This window comes from Salmo salar, chromosome 14 (assembly GCF_965601325.2).
Source record: "Salmo salar chromosome 14, fSalSal1, whole genome shotgun sequence".
Taxonomy (NCBI): Eukaryota; Metazoa; Chordata; class Actinopteri; order Salmoniformes; family Salmonidae; genus Salmo; species Salmo salar.
In genome coordinates, this window is record NC_138304.1 from 94025613 (window position 1) to 94052102 (window position 26490).

Here is a 26490-nt window from a genome sequence, read left to right on the forward strand (position 1 = left end):
CAACAAAGAAACATTGTTTTATCTGTAAAGTATTATTCTGACATCTACAATACATCTTGAAGTGATAGAGAATACATTCTGGAAAAAAGAAGAAGAAGAACGAGAAGCAACATAAGAAGCTATACAAATATGTGCACAAAAAAAACATCAAGTTATCTCTTGCATTCGGGGACACATTTTGAAAAAAGTAACTTATAACTTATCCTTTTCCCCAAGGATACACTCTTTCTTTCCCTGACGGTTGTTAGGTTGAATTGTCGATCTGTCTTTATGTCTGTATGTCTGTGTGACTGTCTTTATGTCTGTGGGTCTGTCTGTCTCTCTCCTCCCACCAACTCTCACTCCTCCTCTCTCCCACTTCTCTCAGACTCTCATATATAGTCTAGTGCCCACTGGCCTGGCTCAGCCTATAACTATGTAGTCTAATGCCCACTGGCCTGGCTCAGCCTATAACTATGTAGTCTAGTGCCCACTGGCCTGGCTCAGCCTATAACTATATAGTCTAGTGCCCACTGGCCTGGCTCAGCCTGTTGTTTACAACTTCGGGCCAATGACCCATCGGGGTATAAGAAAAGACATGGGGGAAATGTAATGAAATGCATTGTTCTCATTTTGCTTCCTACTTTGAATAAGGAGGAGGAAAGTAAAACAAATCATAGTGGACGAATCATGTGAAATATTTATTCACTGCGGACAGATGTCTTTTTCTAGCACCAAGAGGAGCTTCTTCAACAGAAATCTACACAGGCAGTACATCTTAGTGGTCGTGAGATTCTCAGAGAATTCCCCTCATCATTGAGTAGCATAGACTATGAGCCCTGCTGTGTCTGAGAGACATAGGCTCTGTAAATCTGATATGAGAGACATGTAGCTAATAATGACATTTAATAATGTTTCACTATCCACCAATCCTGGACCAGTACATACAGATATGAGTTCAATGTTCTGCCACTCCAGTTATACAAGTCACACACACGCACGCACACACACACATACATACACATACACACACACACACACACACACACACACACACACACACACACACACACACACACACACACACACACACACACACACACACACACACACACGCACGCACGCACGCACGCACACACACACGCGCACACACACACACAGACACATACAAATGCACACACACACACACACCATGTGAACTTGACTGAGTAGCAGCTTCTTTACCCTTCATATTCCTACACGTCAGACAGAAAGAAAAGAAAGCGCTCTTACACGGTTACAACAAAAGACCTTAACTCAAGAGTGATGTGATAGCTTGGCACGTCATCCAAGCATCCACCCAGCTGACGCACAAACCTCTTACTGTAATAACACTTTAAATAGCATTCAATAGAAGTTTATCTATGATTTGAGAGCATCATTCAATATCCACACAAAATTCCTTTAAAATCTGTATCAGAGTCAATGGTAGCTTTTCTATAAAAATGATTTGGGATTCGGTGCTCTGAAGTGCTGCCCATCCTAAAGTTAGAATCAGGAGGATGTGTTTTGTGCTGTCATGACGTGGGAAGCGTTGGAGGGCGTAGGATGGGGATGATGCTCAGGCTATCAAGGATAAGTGGAGCAAGAAGCATGACCGGATTCAATTTATATATATATATATATATATATATATATATATATATATATATATATACAGTTGAAGTCTGAAGATTACATACACTTAGGTTGGAGTCATTAAAACTTGTTTTTTAACCACTCCACAAAATTCTTGTTAACAAACTATAGTTTTGGTAAGTCGGTTAGGACATCTATTTTGTGCATGACACAAGTAATTTTTCCAAAAATCGTTTACAGAAAGATTATTTCACTTATAACTCACTGTATCACAATTTCAGTGGGTCAGAAGTTTACATACACTAAGATCACTGTGCCTTCAAACAGCTTGGAAAATTCCAGAAAATGATGTGAAGGCTTTAGAAGCTTCTGATAGGCTAATTGACGTCATTTGAGTCAATTGGAAGTGTACCTGTGGATGTATTTCAAGGCCTACCTTCAAACTCAGTGCATCTTTACTTGACATCATGGGAAAATCAAAAGAAATCAGCCAAGACCTCAGAAAATAAATTGAAGACCTCCACAAGTCTGGTTCATCCTTGGGAGCAATTTCCAAATGCCTGAAGGTACCACGTTCATCTGCACTAACAATAGTACGCAAGTATTAACACCATGGGACCACGCAGCCGTCATACCGCTCAGGAAGGAGACGCGTTCTGTCTCTTAGAGATTAATGTACTTCGGTGCGAAATGTGCAAATCAATCCCAGAACAACAGCAAAGGGCCTTGTGAAGATGCTGGAGGAAACAGGTACAAAAGTATCGATATCCACAATAAAATGAGTCCAATATCGACATAACCTAAAAGGCTGCTCAGCAAGGAAGAAGCCACTGCTCCAAAACCACCATAAAAAAGCCAGACCACGGTTTGCAACTGCACATGGGGACAAAGGTCGTACTTTTTGGAGAAATATCCTCTGGTCTGATGAAACAAAAATAGAACTGTTTGTCCATAATGACCATCGTTATGTTTGGAGGAAAAAGGGGGAGGCTTGCAAACCGAAGAACACCATCCCAACCGTGAAGCACGGGGGTGGAAGCATCATGTTGTGGGGGTGCTTTGCTGCAGGAGGGACTGGTGCACTTCACAAAATAGATGACATCATGAGGCAGGAAAATTACGTGGATATATTGAAGCAACATCAAGACATCCGTCAGGAAGTTAAAGCTTGGTCTCAAATGGGTCTTTCAAATGGACAATGACCCCAAACATACTTCCAAAGTTGTGACAAAATGGCTTAGGGACAACAAAGTCAAGGTATTGGAGTGGCCTTCATAAAGCCCTGACCTCAAGCCTATAGAAAGGTTGTTGGCAGAACTGAAAAAGCGTGTGCGAGGAAGGAGGCCTACAAACCTGATTCAGTTACACCAGCTCTGTCAGGAGGAATGGGCCAAAATTCACCCAACTTATTGTGGAAGCTTGTGGAAGGCTATCCGAAACATTTGATCCAAGTTAAACAATTTAAAGGCAATGCTACCAAATACTCATTGAGTGTATGTAAACTTCTGACCCACTGGGAATGTGATGAAAGAAATATAAGTTGAAATAAATCATTCTCTCTACTATTTTCTGACATTTCACATTCTTAAAATAAAGTGGTGATCCTAACTGACCTAAGACAGGGAATTTTTGTCAGGAATTAAATGTCAGGAACTGTGAAAAACTGAGTTTATGTCACATCCTGACCATGGTAAGCTGTTATTTTCTATGGTACAGTAGGTCAGGGCGTGACAGGGAATTTATTCTATGTGTTCTATTTCTATGTTGTTAGGTTCTAGTTTTTGTATTTCTATGTTGGTTTGTTTGGGATGATCTCCAATTAGAGGCAGCTGGTCCTCGTTGTCTCTAATTGGAGATCATACTTAAGTAGGGTTTTTTCTACCTGGGTTTTGTGGGTGATTATTTTTGAGTAGTGTTTGTTTTACCTCTGCGTCACGGTTTGTTGTTTTGTTTATTCAGTTTATTTATGTATTGCATAGTTTCACAGAGTAAATAAAAATGTGAAACGACACACACGCTGCTCTTTGGTCCGCTTCTTCCTATGACAACCGTGACAGTTTAAATGTATTTGGCTTAAGTGTATTTTGGTGTATTTCCGACTTCAACTGTATATGTGTGTGTGTATATATATATATTATTGGTATTTTTTATTTTTTATTCATCTGAACAATAACTGATCTTTCTGTTCATTAGAAATACTTTATATTTTCCCCACATTTCAGTTGAGGGGCTTAAGGAGGGTGTTAGAGTAGCATGAAAACACATTCAGAAAACGTCTAGGAGAGAAAGAAAGGATGCTAATGAGATCTAATCAATTCCTATCACATTTCTCTTTTGGGGGTGTGGGTGACAGAAAAAAATATGTAATTTGATTGACTGTAAAACATAAAAGAGAGAGGAGGAAAATAACCTCCAGGGGACCCCATTGATTTTGTTTGTCACTCTCTCTCAAATATCATAATAAGATGTCATAAGTCATTGCAAAATATGTTGAATTGGAGGAAATTAGCTTTAAAACCGCAACAATTTCTCAACACCCCATGACAAAATGTGTAGAATTGCAGGAAATGTGTTCTGTCAAGCGAACTCATTTGTTTACTTTTGTTAATAAAATATGTTTTTTGCTAACAGATCCCTCTGTAAGTATTACATGATAGTTTTTAATCCCGGTCCTGAGTTAATGTTATTGTATAGCTAATGGGCTGTGTGTTTGTAGATGGACTGAGGTGATGGAAGCTATAGCAACCAATGTGATAATGGCTGGGGTCATTTTTGCTTGTTTTTGCTGTTCTCCAAATAGCATTTTAGAGTTTTTAAATTGCATAGAAATGCAGCAAATGAAGTTCAACTTTCTTAACCCATCCCGTTACGGACCTCACTAGAACTCAGACCCTGGTTATGGCCCTGTGCTTGTGTGCATGCGTGTGTCGGTGTGTGTGCAGCGTGTGTGTGTGCGCGTGTGTTTAAGTGGGTGTGTGCGTGCGTGCTTGTGGCGATTAATGGAGGTTTTTAAAATAATAAACACATTTTTCACTCAGACTTTGTCCCCAAGTGAGACAATTCTGTCGATATTGACAACCCAGGCATCATAATCATCACATAAATTGGTCTTGGTTCTGCGCCATGTCTCTTCAGCCCATTTTATTCCACTCCAGAGTGATGTTGTTAATTCGTTTGAGAGGGGAAAAAAATAAATAATTTCCACCACTATTGACATTTTTTAAAAAGCAATCATTTTTTTAACGCATTAATTAATATAGTTTAAAATGGGCGATGACAGCTTGCGGTGACGCGTCTGTCCGCGCACATTTTCAGAATCGTGATTTGGAGACTTACGTTCAATGGAGCGCATCTTGTGATGTGCCCTCCCCACCCAGTATTGCGCTCAGCATTATAAAAATCGCGCCCCAGAGTGGGTACCCTATGCAGAACGCACAGCAGCAGAAAGACGCCTGAGGACAACTTCTATCCAAACTATAATTTAAACCTTCAAGTCAATGTAAGTAGCATACCTCTATTACATCTATAGACATGATTTAAACAAGATTAGATTTTGATTTCTTAACCTTTTTATCTAATGTACCTACCGGCTTTATAGGGGTTTTCTATAAAGCTTGTATCCTATCTACTAATTTCATTGCCTTCACTGAAACGGACATTTTTAAACAATTAATCTGAGGAAGTCAATAAATAGATATCATTTTAATTTTAAACAACAATTGTAGATAACCATGAGTCATCCTCCAGTTAATGTAGACTACGGTTTGTGGGGTAGTAGTAGGGAACAGACATCATTATTGTCTTGAACATATACAACTTCTAAAAGTTTTCCCCAGGTAAACTAACTTTGATAAGACTGCGTAGCCTAAGCAATTCAGACCCTGATATTTTTCTTGATTCGTAAACATTAAAGATGCATCCTAACTTGGGTACCTGGCTGGGCGCAGTGACGCTCCTCGTCTGGACCTTCATATGCATCGGGACGCTTGCGGAAGGCTACCCGGTCAAACCCGAAACCCCCGGCGAAGATGCGCCCGCGGAGGAACTGGCCAAGTATTACTCCGCTCTCAGACATTACATCAACCTCATCACAAGGCAGAGGTGAGTGCTGTGATCCGGGTGTGATACATTGCTGATTTAATTAAAGGGCTGAAGTTTGGATTTGTGATTATCCAATTGAAATATTTGATTAGTGAGCCACAGGCTATTAATTCATAATGACATCATCATATGATACTGTAGTAGGCTAATAATAACGTATATGTTAGCACCTTTAATACAAACGAATGGGCTTCAGCCCAAAATGCTGTGCAAATGAGCACTTAAAAGAAACAACAATACAAATTGTGCAAGTAGGCTAATCAAATGAATAATATCAGACTATAGATTACTGTACCATAGGCTAAACCTTTCAATAACTAGCCTAACTAGCTAACTAGCTAACTTCCTAACTAACTAACTAACTAACTAACTAACTAACTAACTAACTAACTAACTAACTAACTAACTAACTAACTAACTAACTAACTAACTAACTAACTAACTAACTAACTAACTATATGGAGTGGGACACTATGAACTCAGCTACTAGTAGCTAAAATTACACTTTGGTTTGAAGCTTAATATTTGTGTTATTACTGGCTCTAGTCCAAATACCAACTAATCCAATCATTCAGGGGACTAAAATAATAAAGATGAGTCACATTAACTTGTCACTAATTACTCGATGTGTTGTCTATATGAAACAACGTCTTTATTTCAACAGCTGCACCCCCCTGATTCTTAATTAGCAACATCCCACACACCTCTTTACAGATGAAGCCCGTCACCCTGCATCCACTCACACTCTGTTCACTAACCTCAGTGTAAAAGTCGTTTTCTGGTACATTTTTTGCTGGTGTGCCCATGGCTACAATAATTTAAATGTCCAGATTTTATTGTGAATGTGTTTCTTCTGTTAGAGTGTTGGTGTTAAGAGTGGGGAAAGGGTCTTAACGAATTCCAATAGGGCTTATCTTCAGAGGAGCAGACTTGACAACCAACAAAACAGTCCTCTCTTTTTATACAGAAGGGCTCTAATTTTTTTTACCAGACATATATTCATATTGACTCTAGAACAGTTGGGGTAAATCATCTTATGGGGGCAGCACACATGGTCTAGTTCCTGAAGTTTAGTCTATGCAAATATGAATTCCTGAAATTCCTGTCTCACCCTCTCCCATTTCTCTTTCTCTCTCTCTCTCTCTCTCTCTCTCTCTCTCTCTCCCAGGTATGGGAAGAGGTCCAGCCCCGACACACTGGATACACTGATCTCAGAATTGCTGCTGAAGGAGAGCACAGACACGCTCCCACAGTCCAGGTACGTGTGTGTGTGTGTGTGTGTGTGTGTGTGTGTGTGTGTGTGTGTGTGTGTGTGTGTGTGTGTGTGTGTGTGTGTGTGTGTGTGTGTGTGTGTGTGTGTGTGTGTGTGTGTGTGTGTGTGTGTGTATTGATAAAGTGTTTCAGAGTAGGAGTGCAGGTTCCCTCTGTCTATGTAATCTTATTTATTTTTATCTAAAAGTCTAAACTGATCCTAGATCAGAACTCCTACTCTGAGACGCTGTATAAATATGGGCCCTGGTCCTCTGGTCTCAACAGAAGAAAGTACTGTGGTAGTTTGGACATCATTTTTATCTGATACTTTATATTTTGTCTCTTCCCAGATATGATGAACCGTCGTTGTGGTAATAGTGTCTCTGTCCCGGCCCAACACCCGGGCTCATTGCCGTGGCGACGAGCAACTGACCTCAACAACATGGCCGCCTCACCATGGCCGACGTCCCATCCTAGCAACCCCAATGGGTTTCATGACGTATGCATCCCCCTCTCTCCCCATCCTCCATCCAGAGGCCAGATAACTGTTCAGGGTCTTATGAAAGTCATTATCTGTGCATTGTTATTCTAAATCAGGGGAGAGAATTATTGATTGTATGGTCAAAACTGTGCTATTAAATATGAATTATATAACGGATCTACTTCTCTTCTGTAGTTGTACACTTATTTGAAATGAGTCTTTAGCCAAGAGCATAAATGAAGGTTCCTTCTGGCTTTGTACATTCTACTGGAGAGATTGTACGTCTTTAAACACATGTGTATGCGCACTCTCACATCACAACACATTTTTGCAATTCCCAGAGAGCTATTAGATGCATTGTACTCAACTCTTTTCAGGCCAATGGCAATTTGGTGGCTAAGGGCGCACTCTTGTGGTTGATAGGTTTTACTGCATTGAACACGATATGGCGTTTCCTGGCCTGAAGTCAGAGTAACTACTGTGTAGGTAGTCTCCCTGTAGAAAGCATTACGCTTCTTTCACATAGGTGTTAATGCAAAAAGGTATACAAAATATTATACTATAACGTGGGACATTTGTAATGAACTGTCCATTGCAATGGAATAACCTTGGCAACACTTTGTCATATTATCCAACATCAAGTCATCATCGAATTATTGTCATGCCAACAAGTGTAGAATGTGAATGAATAGAATGAGTATACTGCTATTGGAGGAATCTAGACATAAAATAGGACAAGGTGAGGGAGTTAGAGGAGAGAGCAGATAAAATGTCATTCAAAATGTTGTGCATTTTGATGACAGAATGTTTCTGATTAATATGCTTGTTGTTATGGTGAATACTGACCTAAATAGCCCACCTATTTTGAAATCTCAGGTTAAGTGCAAATTACCATCTAATAGGATGGGTCCTTATGTTATTCTATAGCCTGTCATATCTGGCACACAATGTTCATTCAACACTGCAGGCTATTTGTACAGCTAGTCTCAAATGGTGCATAGAAAACAAATTCCTAATCCTGCCCTCTAATTCCCAGTTAATCCCACACAATGTTTAATTCCCACCCAATTTAATTCAATTAACTAAGCACGCCATTGTCTACTTTAATGGTCCACAGTTGCCTACTCTTAACATTGAAGCTCTTTACGTAGCCTTTTTCACACATGTAAAATAATACATAGGCAAGGCTGTAATATCAATACCATCAAGGGCTCTCTATTTCATGAATAAAGAATTCGTGAGTAAAAAAAAATCACAAATGTAACATTCAATTACAATGTCATTCGCGTTATGAATTGTTCCACTGTATCCCATCGTTGGACGTGGGGGATGGATCTCCCGATAGAGCTCGGCTATGATTCGTCCATTTCTGATATAGGTCATCAGCAGGGGCGCGGTGTAATGGTTTGATTGACATCGTGTACACACGGCTAGTAAGCAGTGGGACCAGGACAGCTGAGGGGGGATTGAATTTCCAACTGAGACAGCCACACGATTACCGGTAAGTCAGAATGGGCGATTGAAGTTGATTCTACAGAGAAACTATATGTGAAAGGAAAGGGGGACTTTTTGGTCTCCAAGATGGATTTAGCACGTAAGGATGAAGTCAAACCTTGTGTGCTGTCCGTGATGTGTGTGTGGCTGTGGGACCTGTATTTGGAATGGTTTACTGCTCGTCCGATGTGATTGCCTTGCTCATACGCTGAGTGCTTGTTTTGGAATCGGATGCTGTTGACTATGATGATAATACTCTCCAAACGTGCAGGCTACAATGCCTTGGATGGGTAACAAAAATGGCCGCATGTGTGTGATGAGTTTAATGTTATTTGCTAACAATTGACAGCAAAAACAGACCCATAATTTGGAACGCGTGTAGACCACTCGTCCGCCCATTCATTATTTCCTGGGTATCGGTCTATTTCTAATCGCCGTAACGGGATCTGTACCTGAATATATCGCGCCGCTGATAGGAAGTGTCAGGCAGCAGGAATCCCCACTATCCCAAAAGCACCGCACCAGCAGAGACAAGGGAAGTGGTGTAGAATGTTCCAAGGCCCCGACACGATTTGATAGGCTAGAGTGAAAACACCATTGTTTGTTGACCAACTAGCAGGTTTAGTTTATTTGTGCTGAGCTGGTGAATGGACGTGGGTCGGGTCGGGTCGGGTATAGCTGTAGCAGCGTCTGGTCCGAAGGCAGAGGGCAGCAGACGCAGGATATTGATTTTGCCTTCAGATTTGTCTGAGTAGTGTAGAATGCCTTCTAATGTCACTACTTAGATAAACTCGTAATCCTGACCATCTGAATTTGATAATCTTAGTCATTATAAAAGGTTTAGATGAATGAACCTTTTGCCTGTAAACCATTGTCCTTTTTGGTCATAGTGACGCTGGTTAGCTTTATTCTCTTGCGTATTTTTCTGGCTGGGTTTAGAAGTGGAGGTGATTAGGTACGTCCCGGTGGATCCTTGGGGGTGGAATTGAGGCTGTTCTGAGGGCAAAAGAGGGTGCAACTCAATATTAGGAAGGTGTTCCTAATGCTTTGTACACTCAGTGTATATCTGCAGTAATAGTGGAATGATAGTGTAGTGTTTCACAGTATTACTTACCCGCCAATGTTGTGATTGGCTTTGATATTCGCCTATTGGTTTCTCTCGCCGGAGCGTCAAAATGTGAAAACTGTTCTGACTTTGTGACTGTGCTATCTAGTGGAAATCGCGCTGTCTCTCAATTTCAGTTTATGTGATTAAACAAGCAATGAACAGTGTAGGGAATCATTGTTCCATCTAAATCGCCGTGAAATGTATGTTCAATACCCAATAATATAGTATTTACAGCTGTTTGAAGCTGGTGGACCTTTCGGTTTTGTTCCACGCTTCAAACAGATGTAAAAACGATATATATTTTAAAGATATGCCACAGCGATTTTAGATGGTACAATAATTCCCTACACTATTATTGTTTTCTCGCACAAACTGAAATTGAGCGAAAAGTGTAAAATTTTAGCAACCCAGGAAATGACAGTGATTTCCACTAGATAGCACAGCCACAAAGTCAGAACATTTTGACAACAGATGCCCTCCAGCAGGAGAAATCAATTGGCGAATATCACAGCCAATCACAACACTGGCTGGTAAGTAATACTGTGAAACACTATCATTCCACTATTACCGCCAGATATATTATTGACATTTTCTGAAATTACATTGCAAAACATCCAATGTGCAACACCTTTAATATCATGGTGTTACTCCAATTCATCAGAGCATCTACAAGGTGTCGAAAGCGTTCCACAGGGATGCTGGCCCATGCTCACTCCAAAGCTTCCCACAGTTGTGTCAATTTGGCTGGATGTCTGTTGGGAGGTGGACCATTCTTGATACTTTTGAGTGTGAAAAACCCAGCAGTGTTGCAGTTCTTGACACTCAAACAAGTGCGCCTGACACCTACTACCATAACCTGTTCAAAGGCACTTAAATATTTTGTCTTGCCCATTCACCCTCTGAATGGCACACATACACAATCCATATCGCAATTGTCTCAAGGCTTAAAAATCCTTCTTTAACCTGTCTCCTCCCCTTCATCTATACTGATTGAAGTGGATTTAACAAGTGACATCAATAAGGGATCATAGTTTTCACCTGGATTCACCTGGTCAGTCTATGTCATGGAAAGAGCAGGTGTTCTTAATGTTTTGTACACTATGGATATTATGCATTATGGATATTTTCTGAAATTACAACGCAAAAATACAAATAAATCCTATGTGTTGCACCTTTAATGTAGGCTTAGGTAACTGTTCAAATGAATGCATATTTCTTTCCTTCCTTGGGTGATATAGCCTATAACATAACTGGATTGGTGGAAAGCTAGTCAAGGAAGGAATGAGGGTTGGAATCAGTCCATCTTAATATGACAACCCTTATTCCGTGCACGTAAGCGGAGTATTTGGTTTTGTACTGGCTGGTGTACGTTCTTGATTTAGTTTAGTTTATTTGCTTACTGCACTGCTGCATAGATTAAAGGTGGATAGCAGCAGTCTCATGCCGTTCCTGATCATGAATCGCCCAAGCAGAGCTAGAGAGACCGACATGACCTACGCCCAGTGGTGGGAAAAAGTACCCAATTTTAATACTTGAGTAAAAGTAAAGATACCTTAATAGAAAATGAGTCAAGTAAAAGTGAAAATCACCCAGTAAAATACTACTTGAGTAAAAGTCTAAAAGTATTTGATTTTAAATATACTTAACTATCAAAAGTAAAAAAAAAATGTTTAAGGATTGCCAGCGGCACACTCCAACACTCAGAAAAAAATTATAAACAAAGCATTTGTGTTTAGTGAGTCTACCAGATCAGAGGCAGTAGGGATGACCAGGGATGTTCTCTGTTTAGTGAGTCTACCAGATCAGAGGCAGTAGGGATGACCAGGGATGTTCTCTGTTTAGTGAGTCTACCAGATCAGAGGCAGTAGGGATGACCAGGGATGTTCTCTGTTTAGTGAGTCTACCAGATCAGAGGCAGTAGGGATGACCAGGGATGTTCTCTGTTTAGTGAGTCTACCAGATCAGAGGCAGTAGGGATGACCAGGGATGTTCTCTGTTTAGTGAGTCTACCAGATCAGAGGCAGTAGGGATGACCAGGGATGTTCTCTGTTTAGTGAGTCTACCAGATCAGAGGCAGTAGGGATGACCAGGGATGTTCTCTGTTTAGTGAGTCTACCAGATCAGAGGCAGTAGGGATGACCAGGGATGTTCTCTGTTTAATGAGTCTACCAGATCAGAGGCAGTAGGGATGACCAGGGATGTTCTCTGTTTAGTGAGTCTACCAGATCAGAGGCAGTAGGGATGACCAGGGATGTTCTCTGTTTAGTGAGTCTACCAGATCAGAGGCAGTAGGGATGACCAGGGATGTTCTCTTGATAAGTGCATCCTATTCCCTATATACTGCAGGACTTTTGACCAGAACGCTGGCGCTGTTGGGATGCACACTCATGCTTGTCTCACACCCACAGAGCCACAGTCTGGAGCTGGACTCGGTCATTGTATCTTCTGAATAAGTGGATGTTATGACATGTCCAATCTCTGTTAGAATATAGCAGACATTACAACCTGGGTTTCCTCATTTCAATCAGGCCTGAGACGCACGCACGCACGCACACACACACACACACACACACACACACACACACACACACACACACACACACACACACACACACACACACACACACACACACACACCCTGACCTGCTCTTTCCTACTCTTTCACCTCTCTACCCATCCCCCTTTTCTTCTTGCTCTCTTTCCACACCTTTTGCTGCTTCTCTTGGCTTTCTCCTCTTTCATTCATCTCTCTTCTCCCACTCTCTGGTAACTATTAAGACAGCAGTTGGTAGAGGAGAGAGACTGGAGGAAGACAGCAGTTGGTAGAGGAGAGAGACTGGAGGAAGACAGCAGTTGGTAGAGGAGAGAGGCTGGAGGAAGACAGCAGTTGGTAGAGGAGAGAGACTGGAGGAAGACAGCAGTTGGTAGAGGAGAGAGGCTGGAGGAAGACAGCAGTTGGTAGAGGAGAGAAGCTGGAGGAAGACAGCAGTTGGTAGAGGAGAGAGGCTGGAGGAAGACAGCAGTTGGTAGAGGAGAGAGACTGGAGGAAGACAGCAGTTGGTAGAGGAGAGAGGCTGGAGGAAGACAGCAGTTGGTAGAGGAGAGAGGTTGGAGGAAGACAGCAGTTGGTAGAGGAGAGAGGCTGGAGGAAGACAGCAGTTGGTAGAGGAGAGAGACTGGAGGAAGACAGCAGTTGGTAGAGGAGAGAGGCTGGAGGAAGACAGCAGTTGGTAGAGGAGAGAGACTGGAGGAAGACAGCAGTTGGTAGAGGAGAGAGGCTGGAGGAAGACAGCAGTTGGTAGAGGAGAGAGGCTGGAGGAAGACAGCAGTTGGTAGAGGAGAGAAGCTGGAGGAAGACAGCAGTTGGTAGAGGAGAGAGGCTGGAGGAAGACAGCAGTTGGTAGAGGAGAGAGGCTGGAGGAAGACAGCAGTTGGTAGAGGAGAGAGGCTGGAGGAGGACAGCAGTTGGTAGAGGAGAGAGGCTGGAGGAAGACAGCAGTTGGTAGAGGAGAGAGGCTGGAGGAAGACAGCAGTTGGTAGAGGAGAGAGGCTGGAGGAAGACAGCAGTTGGTAGAGGAGAGAAGCTGGAGGAAGACAGCAGTTGGTAGAGGAGTGAGGCTGGAGGAAGACAGCAGTTGGTAGAGGAGAGAGGCTGGAGGAAGACAGAGGGTCATGTGACACGATAAGTTACTGTATATCATGAGATATGGGCTCCCGAGTGGCGCAGTGTCTAAGTCTCTGCATCTCAGTGCTAGAGGCGCCACCACAGACCCTGGTTTGATTCCAGGCTGTATCACAACCAGCTGTGATTGGGAGTCCCATCGGGCGGTGCACAATTGGCCCAGCGTTGTCCGAGTTAGGGTTTGGCCGGCGTAAGCCGTCATTGTATATTGTAATGTGTTCTTAACTGACTTGCCTAGTTTAAATAAAGGTTAAATAAAAATAAATAAAGATGCTGCTCGTTAAGGGCTCGTGGTTGTGATAAGCTGTGTGTGTGTGTGTGCTGGGGGTTGTGATAAGCTGTGTGTGTGTGCTGGGGATTGTTATAAGCTGTGTGTGAGTGCTGGGGGTTGTGAGAAGCTGTGTGTGAGTGCTGGGGGTTGTGATAAGCTGTGTGTGTGTGCTGAGGGTTGTGATAAGCTGTGTGTGTGTGCTGATGGTTGTGATAAGCTGTGTGTGTGTGCTGAGGGTTGTGATAAGCTGTGTGTGTGTGTGCTGAGGGTTGTGATAAGCTGTGTGTGTGTGTGCTGAGGGTTGTGATAAGCTGTGTGTGTGAGTGCTGGGGGTTGTGAGAAGCTGTGTGTGTGTGTGAGTGCTGGGGGTTGTGAGAAGCTGTGTGTGTGTGTGAGTGCTGGGGGTTGTGAGAAGCTGTGTGTGTGTGTGAGTGCTGGGGGTTGTGAGAAGCTGTGTGAGTGCTGGGGGTTGTGAGAAGCTGTGTGTGTGTGTGTGCTGAGGGTTGTGATAAGCTGTGTGTGTGTGTGTGTGTGTGTGTGCGCTGAGGGTTGTGTTAAGCTGTGTGTGTGTGTGTGCTTGGGGTTGTGATAAGCTGTGTGTGTGTGCTGAGGGTTGTCATAAGCTGTGTGTGTGTGCTGAGGGTTGTGATAAGCTGTGTGTGTGTGTGTGTGTGTGTGCTGGGGGTTGTGATAAGCTGTGTGTGTGTGTGTGCGCTGAGGGTTGTGATAAGCTGTGTGTGTGTGTGCGCGCTGAGGGTTGTGATAAGCTGTGTGTATGTGCAGAGGTTTGTGAGAAGCTGTGTGTGTGTGTGTGTGTGTGTGTGTGTGTGTGTGTGTGTGTGTGTGTGTGCTGGGGGTTGTGATAAGCTGTGTGTTTGTGCAGAGGTTTGTGAGAAGCTGTGTGTGTGTGTGTGTGTGTGTGTGTGTGTGTGTGTGTGTGTCTGTGTGCCGAGGGTTGTGAAAAGCTGTGTTTGTGTGCTGGGGGTTGTGAGAAGCTGTGTGTGTGTGTTGGGGGTTGTGATACGCTGTGTGTGTGTCTGTGCTGGGGGTAGTGATAAGCTGTGTGTGTGTGTTAAGCTGTGTGTATGTGTGTGCTGGGGGTTGTGATAAGCTGTGTGTGTGTGTTAAGCTGTGTGTGTGTGTGCGCGCTGGGGGTTGTTATAAGCTGTGTGTGTTGGAGGTTGTGATAAGCTGTGTGTGTGTGTGTGTGTGTGTGTGTTGGGGGTTGTGATAAGCTGTGTGTGTGTTGGGGGTTGTGATAAGCTGTGTGTGTGTGTGTGCTGGGGGTTGTGATAAGCTGTGTGTGTGTGTGTGCTGGGGGTTGTGATAAGCTGTGTGTGTGTGTGTGCTGGGGGTTGTGATAAGCTGTGTGTGTGTGCTGGGGGTTGTTATAAGCTGTGTGTGAGTGCTGGGGGTTGTGAGAAGCTGTGTGTGAGTGCTGGGGGTTGTGAGAAGCTGTGTGTGTGTGCTGAGGGTTGTGAGAAGTTGTGTGTGTGTGTGCTGAGGGTTGTGAGAAGTTGTGTGTGTGTGTGTGTGTGTGTGTGTGTGCGCTGAGGGTTGTGATAAGCTGTGTGTGTGTGTGTGCGCTGAGGGTTGTGATAAGCTGTGTGTGTGTGTGCTGGGGGTTGTGATAAGCTGTATGTGTGTGTGCTGGGGGTTGTGATAAGCTGTGTGTGTGTGTGTGTGCTGAGGGTTGTGATAAGCTGTGTGTGTGTGTGTGTGCTGGGGGTTGTGATAAGCTGTGTGTGCGTGCTTGGGGTTGTGATAAGCTGTGTGTGTGTGCTGAGGGTTGTGATAAGCTGTGTGTGTGTGCTGATGGTTGTGATAAGCTGTGTGTGTGTGCTGAGGGTTGTGATAAGCTGTGTGTGTGTGTGCTGAGGGTTGTCATAAGCTGTGTGTGTGTGTGCTGAGGGTTGTGATAAGCTGTGTGTGTGTGTGCTGAGGGTTGTGAGAAGCTGTGTGTGTGTCAGTGCTGGGGGTTGTGAGAAGCTGTGTGTGTGTGTGAGTGCTGGGGGTTGTGAGAAGCTGTGTGTGTGTGTGAGTGCTGGGGGTTGTGAGAAGCTGTGTGTGTGTGTGTGAGTGCTGGGGGTTGTGAGAAGCTGTGTGAGTGCTGGGGGTTGTGAGAAGCTGTGTGTGTGTGTGTGCTGAGGGTTGTGTTAAGCTGTGTGTGTGTGTGCTGGGGGTTGTGATAAGCTGTGTGTGTGTGCTGAGGGTTGTCATAAGCTGTGTGTGTGTGCTGAGGGTTGTGATAAGCTGTGTGTGTGTGTGTGTGTGTGTGTGTGTGTGTGTGTGTGTGTGTGTGTGTGTGTGTGTGTGTGTGTGTGTGTGTGCTGGGGGTTGTGATAAGCTGTGTGTGTGTGCTGAGGGTTGTGATAAGCTGTGTGTGTGCTTGGGGTTGTGTTAAGCTGTGTGTGTGTGTGTGTGCTTGGGGTTGTGATAAGCTGTGTGTGTGTGCTGAGGGTTGTCATAAGCTGTGTGTGTGTGCTGAGGGTTGTGATAAGCTGTGTGTGTGCTTGGGGTTGTGTTAAGCTGTGTGTGTGTGTGTGTGCTTGGGGTTGTGATAAGCTGTGTGTGTGTGCTGAGGGTTGTCATAAGCTGTGTGTGTGTGCTGAGGGTTGTGATAAGCTGTGTGTGTGTGTGTGTGTGTGTGTGTGTGTGTGTGTGTGTGTGTGTGTGTGTTGTGTGTGTGTGTGCTGGGGGTTGTGATAAGCTGTGTGTGTGTGTGTGTGCTGAGGGTTGTGTTAAGCTGTGTGTGTGTGCGCTGAGGGTTGTGATAAGCTGTGTGTATGTGTGTGCTGGGGGTTGTGATAAGCTGTGTGTGTTGGGGGTTGTGATAAGCTGTGTGTGTGTGTGTGTGTGTGTGTGTGTGTGTGTGTGTGTGTGTGTTGGGGGTTGTGATAAGCTGTGTGTGTGTTGGGGGTTGTGATAAGCTGTGTGTGTGTGTTTTGGGGGTTGTGATAAGCTGTGTGTGTGTGTGTGTGTGTGTGTGTGTGTGTGTGTTGGGGGTTGTGATAAGCTGTGTGTGTGTGTGTTGGGGGTTGTGATAAGCTGTGTGTGTGTGTGTGTGTGTGTGTGTGTGTTGGGGGTTGTGATAAGCTGTGTGTGTGTGTTAAGCTGTGTGTGTGTGCGCGCGCTGGGGGTTGTGATAAGCTGTGTGTGTGTTGGGGGTTGTGATAAGCTGTGTGTGTGTTGGGGGTTGTGATAAGCTGTGTGTGTGTGTGTGTTGGGGGTTGTGATAAGCTGTGTGTGTGTGTGTGTGTGTGTGCGCGCGCTGGGGGTTGTGATAAGCTGTGGTCAGGATGTAATTATGTGTCCAAAACAAACGTTCAGCATCAAATGACAGTGCATTTTTGGTTAAATTATATGGAGATTGTAGTGAAGTATGATTAAAAGTCAGTCTGGATAAGAGCATCTGCTAAATGACAGAAATAAATGTACTGACGATGGGATAAATGTGATTGTTGTTAAAATGAATATTATTATTAATCTGTCAACATGGCCATCTTGTTTCTGGCAGTGTAATCCTCTTATTTAGAGGCACACAGTCTGACCGGGGGCTTGTGGCAGCGGCTGCTCGGTGTGTGTGTGTGTGTGTGTGTGTGTGTGTGTGTGTGTGGGGGGGGGGGGGGGTGGTTTAGGGTTGGGATGGTTGTAGAGAAGTCATTAGAGATTGGCTAAACTAGCAGCCTCTCAACCAAATCCTCCTCTCCCCACAACACACACCAGCCAACACACGTGGCATACCCCACTGTCCAGAGAAAGCTCTGCTAGAATTGAATAACACAGTCTCTGAGTGTACAGGCTATTGTAGCAACGTTGCAGCAAAGTTCACTAATTGCTCCGCGCTACCCCAGGAGTCCTAGCAGCCAGCCCTGCTCGGGAGGACATGGTGGCTTCAAGGCAATCCGGGTTACTGGCCTCCTTTGTGATTCTCAATTGACTGAGAAAAATCCAGAGTGACAGCTATTACTCTGTCCTCTCTGCTTCTTTGTGCTGGGGAGATGGACAGAGAGAAAACAGTCACTCTCACTTGTTTATGTGTTTGTTTGTTTGTGTGTACATGAATGGATGTTGCGTTAAGATGCAGTGTGTGTGTGTGTGTGTGTTTCATTTAAGGACCTTTGAGGATGTACTTAAATGAGTAGAGCATTCACAGAAACTGAGAATCAAAACACTTCAATGGAGATCAGTTTGTAACATTTATAGGATTTAGATCTCAGTCTAGTATTTCTCCTCTCATAGGGGTCACCAGAGGCCACAAAACGATTCTCTGTGCTTTTAATACCGTGTGGACACACACACACACTCCTGCATGCATAACACAGACATGATCTGCTGTGGCGTTTTACACAAAAACAGACACTCTGATCCTTCATAATCCCTCCGTCACGAGCTGTCCGTCATCTGGTTGCATGGCAACCAGGGGCAAGGGGAGGCCTCTGGTTGGTTGTTGGTTCACACACGTCCCTGACCAGCCATCTTTGTGTGCTGGTGACCCTCCCTGATATTGCTTTCTGTACTCTCTGTACTGAAAAGGATGGATTTTGTATGTGTGTGTATGCAGCTGCCTCTCTCCTTGCTCTTCTCTCCTTCAGGACCTAGGCTATGTGTACACTGCCCCTTTCCTCTCATCCTCAGGTCTTTTAAGTCCCAAAAGTGTGCTCTCGCTCTTATTCTCTACTTCTCAGGTGTGTGCACCCACTCTCTTGTTTCCATCAAGGTCCTTCAAGTACTGAACAGCTTCTGTCTCTCCTGTGTCTGCTCTCTCAATGTGAGTTCACCCCTTTCCTCTCCTCTGTTGAGATGAGAGCACACTAAGGTCTTGTCTCCTCTCCTCTTCTAAGAGCTGATGCCCTTTCCTCTCTTGTCCTCATCTTTTGTCCTCTCTCTCCTTCCTCTCTCGTCCACTTATTTTGCTCTCTCTCCTTCCTCTCTCTTGTCCACTTCTTTTGTCCTCTCTCCTTCCTCTCTCTTGTCCACTTCTTTTGTCCTCTCTCCTTCCTCTCTCTCTTGTCCACTTCTTTTGTCCTCTCTCTCCTTCCTCTCTTGTCCTCTCTCCTTCCTCTCTCTCCTTCCTCTCTCTCTCGTCCACTTCTTTTGTTCTCTCTCCTTCCTCTCTCTCTCCCTCTCTCGTCCACTTCTTTTGCTCTCTCTCTCCTTCCTCTCTCTCATCCACTTCTTTTGCTCTCTCTCTCTCTGCTTCCCTTCCTCCTCTCTTTTTTTTCTCCACTTCTTTAAGTGTTCTCTCTCTCCATGCTTTCCTTTCCTTCACTCCCTCCTTTACCTCGGCCGTAGAGAGACCCTGGAGGGGCCCAGTGGTGTGGATGATTCGATGAGGAGGAAGAATTGCCCTAGTGGCTTTGCTGCCATTAACATTCTTCCAGGGGATATCTTTCACTCCCAATCAGCGTGCAGGGACTTATTGTAATCTGCATTACGTAATGAAACCGGCCAGTAAACCTCGCTCTATCTTTCTCTCCGCTGTAATGGGCCAATTAGCACTAACATGATGGACGGACTGAGTGGATTCAATGGAGAGAAGGCCGATATGAAGGAGGGCGGTGAAATTAAAGTGCTGCTCATTAAAAACGGTGCCCAGGAAGTAGGATTGTAATATCCTGTGATCTGCTTGCATTGCCAGTCAGATGTTATTTTTTTATTGAACCTTTATTTAACTAGGCAAGTCAGTTATGAACAAAGTCTTATTTACAATGACGGCCTCCTGCGGGGACGGGGGCTGGGATTAAAAATAAAAATATAGGACAAAACACACATCACGACAAGAGAGACAACACTACATAAAGAGTGAAGCAGCAAAGCAGCAACACATGACAACACAGCATGGTAGCAACACAACATGACAACAACGTGGTAGAAACACAACATGGTAGCAACACAAAACAGGGTGCAAACATTATTGGACACAGTCAACAGCACACAGGCCAAGAAGGTAGAGACAACAATACATCACACAAAGCAGTCACAACTGTCAGTAAGAGTGTCCATGATTGAGTCTTTGAATGAAGAGATGGAGATAAAACTGTCCAGTTTTGAGTGTTTGTTGCAGCTTGTTCCAGTCGCTAGCTGCAGCGAACTGAAAAGACGAGCGACCCAGGGATGTGTGTGCTTTGGGGACCTTTAATAGAATGTGACTGGCTGAACGGGTGTTGTATGTGGAGGATAATTAGGCTGTTAATATGTCCCAAATGGCACCCTTTTCCCTATTTAGTGCACTACTTTTCCCTTTATATAGTGCACTACTTTTCCCTTATATAGTGCACTACTCTTCCCTTATATAGTGCACTACTCTTCCCTTATATAGTGCACTACTCTTCCCTTATATAGTGCACTACTCTTCCCTTATATAGTGCACTACTCTTCCCTTATATAGTGCACTACTCTTCCCTTATATAGTGCACTACTCTTCCCTTATATAGTGCACTACTCTTCCCTTATATAGTGCACTACTCTTCCCTTATATAGTGCACTACTCTTCCCTTATATAGTGCACTACTCTTCCCTTATATAGTGCACTACTCTTCCCTTATATAGTGCACTACTCTTCCCTTATATAGTGCACTACTCTTCCCTTATATAGTGCACTACTCTTCCCTTATATAGTGCACTACTCTTCCCTTATATAGTGCACTACTCTTCCCTTATATAGTGCACTACTCTTCCCTTATATAGTGCACTACTCTTCCCTTATATAGTGCACTACTCTTCCCTTATATAGTGCACTACTCTTCCCTTATATAGTGCACTACTCTTCCCTTATATAGTGCACTACTCTTCCCTTATATAGTGCACTACTCTTCCCTTATATAGTGCACTACTCTTCCCTTATATAGTGCACTACTCTTCCCTTATATAGTGCACTACTCTTCCCTTATATAGTGCACTACTCTTCCCTTATATAGTGCACTACTCTTCCCTTATATAGTGCACTACTCTTCCCTTATATAGTGCACTAATTATTATTATTTGACCCTGCTGGTCATCTATGAACATTTGAACATCTTGGCCATGTTCTGTTATAGTCTCCACCCGGCACAGCAAGAAGAGGACTGGCCACCCCTCATAGCCTGGTTCCTCTGTACATTTCTTCCTAGGTTCTGGCCTTTCTAGGAAGTTTTTCCTAGCCACCGTGCTTCTACACCTGCATTGCTTGCTGTTTGGGGTTTTAGGCTAGGCATCTGTACAACAATTTGAGATATCAGCTGATATAAGAAGGGCTTTATAAATAGATTTGATTTGATTTACTACTTTTCCCCTATATAGTGCACTACTTTTCCCTTATATAGTGCACTACTTTTCCCTTATATAGTGCACTACTTTTCCCTTATATAGTGCACTACTTTTCCCTTATATAGTGCACTACTTTTCCCTTATATAGTGCACTACTTTTCCCTTATATAGTGCACTACTTTTCCCTTATAGTGCACTACTTTTCCCCTATATAGTGCACTATTTCTCCCCTATATAGTGCACTATTTCTCCCCTATATAGTGCACTATTTCTCCCTTATATAGTGCACTTTCTCCCTTATATAGTGCACTATTTTTCCCTTATATAGTGCACTACTTTTTATATAAAGGTAGTAGACTATATAGGGAATAGGATGCCATTTGGGATGCTAACTAAGACTTTACTAGCTGTAATTCTATGGTGGCTGTACTTGTTTGACCATATTGTCACACAGTGGTCCAGATTGGAGCTGAAGGTCAAAGGTCATCAGTAGGGTTTGACCTCCTTGGTCATCTTGGATAGGGTTGGAAAATTCCAGTAACTTTCCCAAAGTCCCGGTTGGAAGATTTCTGGAATTGGGATGAAATAAGCAGAAAATCCGGAATCCTCCAACCCAGATTTCTATGGAAAACCTGGGAAATTTGGGAAGGTTACCTGAATTTTGCAACCCTAATCTTAAGGCTTGCTGCCATGGTTAAGACCTAAGCAGTGGGTGATTATTTTAATTGCTTGATGGCTTCCTCTGCTAACCCATTTCATCTCATCAGAGTTATTCAGAGCTCCCTGCGTGGGATGGAGGGATCGGGCTTAATGCTGCTGACCTGTAATAGAGGACATTTACATTCTGATGAATTGACATTCAGGCTGATGATGTAAGCAACGTCCTTAAGTGACTGTGGACACAATGGCCATCAGAGTCATGCTGAAGGAACGATGGACCCCATCAGTACCTGGGATCTTTGTCCTTGTCTGGTCTCCTCTGGACAAGAATGAGATGACCCTCCAGAGAAAGAGAGAGAGCGAATAGAGAGAGAGCGAATAGAGAGAGAGCGAATAGAGAGAGAGCGAATAGAGAGAGAGCGAATAGAGAGAGAGCGAATAGAGAGAGAGCGAATAGAGAGAGAGCGAATAGAGAGCGGGAGCAAGACTGTGTCAGATACAGATTGTGTAAACCCCTGGTCTAGGGCTGGGGGAATTGGCAAAAATATCATATCACAGTATTTAGGGAAAAATGACGGTATTTTATGTTTTTAAATAATAAAAGGTCAACATTTGCTTTATGGGTAGTGTGTGAGCCTAGGGTGCTTTATGGGTAGTGTGTGACCCTAGGGTGCTTTATGGGTAGTGTGTGACCCTAGGGTGCTTTATGGGTAGTGTGTGACCCTAGGGTGCTTTATGGGTAGTGTGTGACCCTAGGGTGCTTTATGGGTAGTGTGTGACCCTAGGGTGCTTTATGGGTAGTGTGTGACCCTAGGGTGCTTTATGGATAGTGTGTGACCCTAGGGTGCTTTATGGGTAGTGTGTGACCCTAGGGTGCTTTATGGGTAGTGTGTGACCCTAGGGTGCTTTATGGGTAGTGTGTGACCCTAGGGTGCTTTATGGGTAGTGTGTGACCCTAGGGTGCTTTATGGGTAGTGTGTGACCCTAGGGTGCTTTATGGGTAGTGTGTGACCCTAGGGTGCTTTATGGGTAGTGTGTGACCCTAGGGTGCTTTATGGGTAGTGTGTGACCCTAGGGTGCTTTATGGGTAGTGTGTGACCCTAGGGTGCTTTATGGGTAGTGTGTGACCCTAGGGTGCTTTATGGGTAGTGTGTGACCCTAGGGTGCTTTATGGGTAGTGTGTGACCCTAGGGTGCTTTATGGGTAGTGTGTGAGCCTAGGGTGCTTTATGGGTAGTGTGTGACCCTAGGGTGCTTTATGGGTAGTGTGTGAGCCTAGGGTGCTTTATGGGTAGTGTGTGAGCCTAGGGTGCTTTATGGGTAGTGTGTGAGCCTAGGGTGCTTTATGGGTAGTGTGTGACCCTAGGGTGCTTTATGGGTAGTGTGTGACCCTAGGGTGCTTTATGGGTAGTGTGTGACCCTAGGGTGCTTTATGGGTAGTGTGTGACCCTAGGGTGCTTTCCTGCACTCAGAATATAATAGTGAATACAGTGTTTGACGTGACAACAAATGAAAATGCCAGGGAGGAGATATTGTGACAGTGTTTCCTAGGGGACCCTATAAATCTTTGGCTACATTGAATGTTTTCTCTTATCTACTTCATGTATCTAACATATTCCTGCTTAATGTATTTCTCTTTGATTTAGAATATACTGTTGCACAAAAAACATGCAGATGTACAGTACCAGTCAAAAGTTTGGACACACCTACACATTCAAGGGTTTGTCTTTATTTTTACATTTTTTTTGCTCAAACGCATTAAGAAAGGAAAGAAATTCAACAAGTTATCTTTTAACAAGGCACACCTGTTAATTGAAATGCATTCCAGGTGACGACCTCATGAAGCTGGTTTAGAGAATGCCAAGAGTGTGCAAAGCTGTCATCAAGGCAAAGGGTGGCTACTTTGAAGAATCTCAAATATAAAATAGATTTTGATTTGTTTAACATTTTTTGGGTTACTACATGATTCCATATGTGTTATTTCATAGGTTTGATGTCTTCACTATTATTCTACAATGTAGAAAAACCTTGAATGAGTAGGGGTGTCCAAACTTTTGACTGGTACTGTAGGCCTACACCATCACTGGTATTATCAGGCTGTATAGCTAGTTATCCTCTTACATCTAGATGTTCCGCTAGCGGAACGCCTCGCCAATATCCAATGATAGAGCGTGGCGCGAATTACAAACTCCTCAAAAATCCCAAAACTTCAATTTTTCAAACATATGACTATTTTACACCATTTTAAAGACAAGACTCTCCTTTATCTAACCACATTGTCCGATTTCAAAAAGGCTTTACAACGAAAGCAAAACATTAGATTATGTCAGGAGAGTACCCAGCCAGAAATAATCAGACACCCATTTTTCAAGCTAGCATATAATGTCACAAAAACCCAAACCACAGCTAAATGCAGCACTAACCTTTGATGATCTTCATCAGATGACACTCCTAGGACATTATGTTATACAATACATGCATGTTTTGTTCAATCAAGTTCATATTTATATAAAAAAAAAGCTTTTTACATTAGCATGTGACGTTCAGAACTAGCATACCCACCGAAAACTTCCGGTGAATTTACTAAATTACTCACGATAAACGTTCACAAAAAACATAACAATTATTTTAAGAATTATAGATACAGAACTCCTTTATGCAATCGCGGTGTCCGATTTTAAAATTGCTTTTCGGTGAAAGCACATTTTGCAATATTCTGAGTAGATAGCCCGGCCATCATGGCTAGCTATTTTGACACCCACCAAGTTTGGCACTCACCAAACTCAGATTTACTATAAGAAAAATTGGATTACCTTTGCTGTTCTTCGTCAGAATGCACTCCCAGGACTTCTACTTCAACACCCAATGTTGTTTTGGTTCCAAATAATCCATAGTTATATCCAAATAGCGGCATTTTGTTATTGCGTTCAAGACACTATCCGAAGGGTGACGCGCCGGCGCGTATCGTGACAAAAAAATTCAAAATATTCCATTACCGTACTTCGAAGCATGTCAAATGCTGTTTAAAATCAATTTTTATGCGATTTTTCTCGTAAAATAGCGATAATATTCAGACTGGGAGACGTTGTATCCGTTCAAACACTGAAAGAAGAAAATGGTGTCTTCACATGCACGCGTGCGCCCGTGTCATTGTTCTCAGATCGACCACTTTCCAAATCCCCTACTGTTTTTCGCCCAGGGACTGCAGAGTCATCATTCCCCGTTCTGGCGCCTTCTGAGAGCCTATGGGAGCCTTAGAAAATGTCACGTTACAGCAGAGATCCTCTATTTTCCATAAAGAGGCTATAGAAGGACAAGAAATGGTCAGAAAGGGCACTTCCTGTATGGAATCTTCTCAGGTTTTGGCCTGCCATATGAGTTCTGCTATACTCACAGACACCATTTAAACAGTTTTAGAAACTTTAGGGTGTTTTCTATCCAAATCAAACAATTATATGCATATTCTAGTTTCTGGGCAGGAGTAATAACCAGATTAAATCGGGTACGTTTTTTATCCGGCCGTGAAAATACTGCCCCCTATCCTAAACAGGTTAAGTTTGCTAGTACATTTATTAGCTAGCTAGCGATTAGCATTAGCGATTAGCGGCTAACAAGATTTATGCCCAACTTACTAAGAAAAGACAAACGCTAGTGGATTTATATTAACAAGCAAAGTGAAAACAGCATCGTTGTCATCAACATTGTTTCATGTGCTGCATTGACCATGCAGATTGAACAGAAGTGTCTCATGCTCGAGGAATAACAAATGTGCTCCTTGAGTGACAGGGGTGGGGCTAGGTAAAGTAAAATACAAACCCAAACTGGACCTTGCATCAATACTGGTATATTGTAAAATATGGTATACCTCCCAGCCCTCTCTCGCTCTCTCTCTCTGATGAGTAGATTGTAGAAGGACAGGGAGGGTTGGGGTTAACCGTCAGACACAGGTAAGATCACCACCTGTCCTCATCTTTATCCTACAGGTGTCATTATATGTGTTTGTGTTTAGGCTATGGGAATGTGTGGGTGTGTCTTAAATGCATGTTTATTTGAATGCACTTTCCATGTTTAAAAGCATCTGTGTGTTTGTGTGTGTGTGAGAGCGATAACTATAGAGGATGTCTCTTTGTATATAAACAAGCGTTTGTGTGGGTGTAATGTACTGAATGTGCCACTATCTGACTTTAGCCTTGTGTTGCCCCTGGCTACTACCACTATCTGACTGTAGCCTTGTGTTGCCCCTGGCTACTACCACTATCTGACTTTAGCCTTGTGTTGCCCCTGGCTACTACCACTATCTGACTTTAGCCTTGTGTTGCCCCTGGCTACTACCACTATCTGACTGTAGCCTTGTGTTGCCCCTGGCTACTACCACTATCTGACTGTAGCCTTGTGTTGCCCCTGGCTACTACCACTATCTGACTGTAGCCCTGTGTTGCCCCTGGCTACTACCACTATCTGACTGTAGCCCTGTGTTGCCCCTGGCTACTACCACTATCTGACTGTAGCCCTGTGTTGCCCCTGGCTACTACCACTATCTGACTGTAGCCCTGTGTTGCCCCTGGCTACTACCACTATCTGACTGTAGCCTTGTGTTGC

The 26490-nt window shown here is 43.6% G+C and overlaps 2 protein-coding genes across 4 annotated transcripts in view; both read left to right on the top strand.

Moving 5' to 3' along the window:
* Nucleotides 1-5021: 5021 nt before the first annotated feature.
* Nucleotides 5022-7348, top strand: npy (neuropeptide Y). The gene is given in 4 exon segments (NM_001146681.1): nucleotides 5022-5095; nucleotides 5510-5697; nucleotides 6866-6955; nucleotides 7299-7348. Coding segments are annotated over 3 exon segments (303 nt in total). The 5' UTR covers nucleotides 5022-5095; the 3' UTR covers nucleotides 7324-7348.
* Nucleotides 7349-8835: 1487 nt separating this feature from the next.
* The window catches only part of LOC106570530 (protein PALS2), a 42060-nt gene continuing 24405 nt past the window's right edge, over nucleotides 8836-26490 (top strand). For 2 of the 3 annotated variants that reach the window (XM_014142958.3, XM_014142959.3), the window contains exon 1: nucleotides 8836-8930. The gene's annotated coding sequence lies outside the window, so the exon portion shown is untranslated. The remainder of the gene's footprint in view (nucleotides 8931-26490) is intronic. The other variant, XM_045694908.2, reaches the window with a different exon arrangement.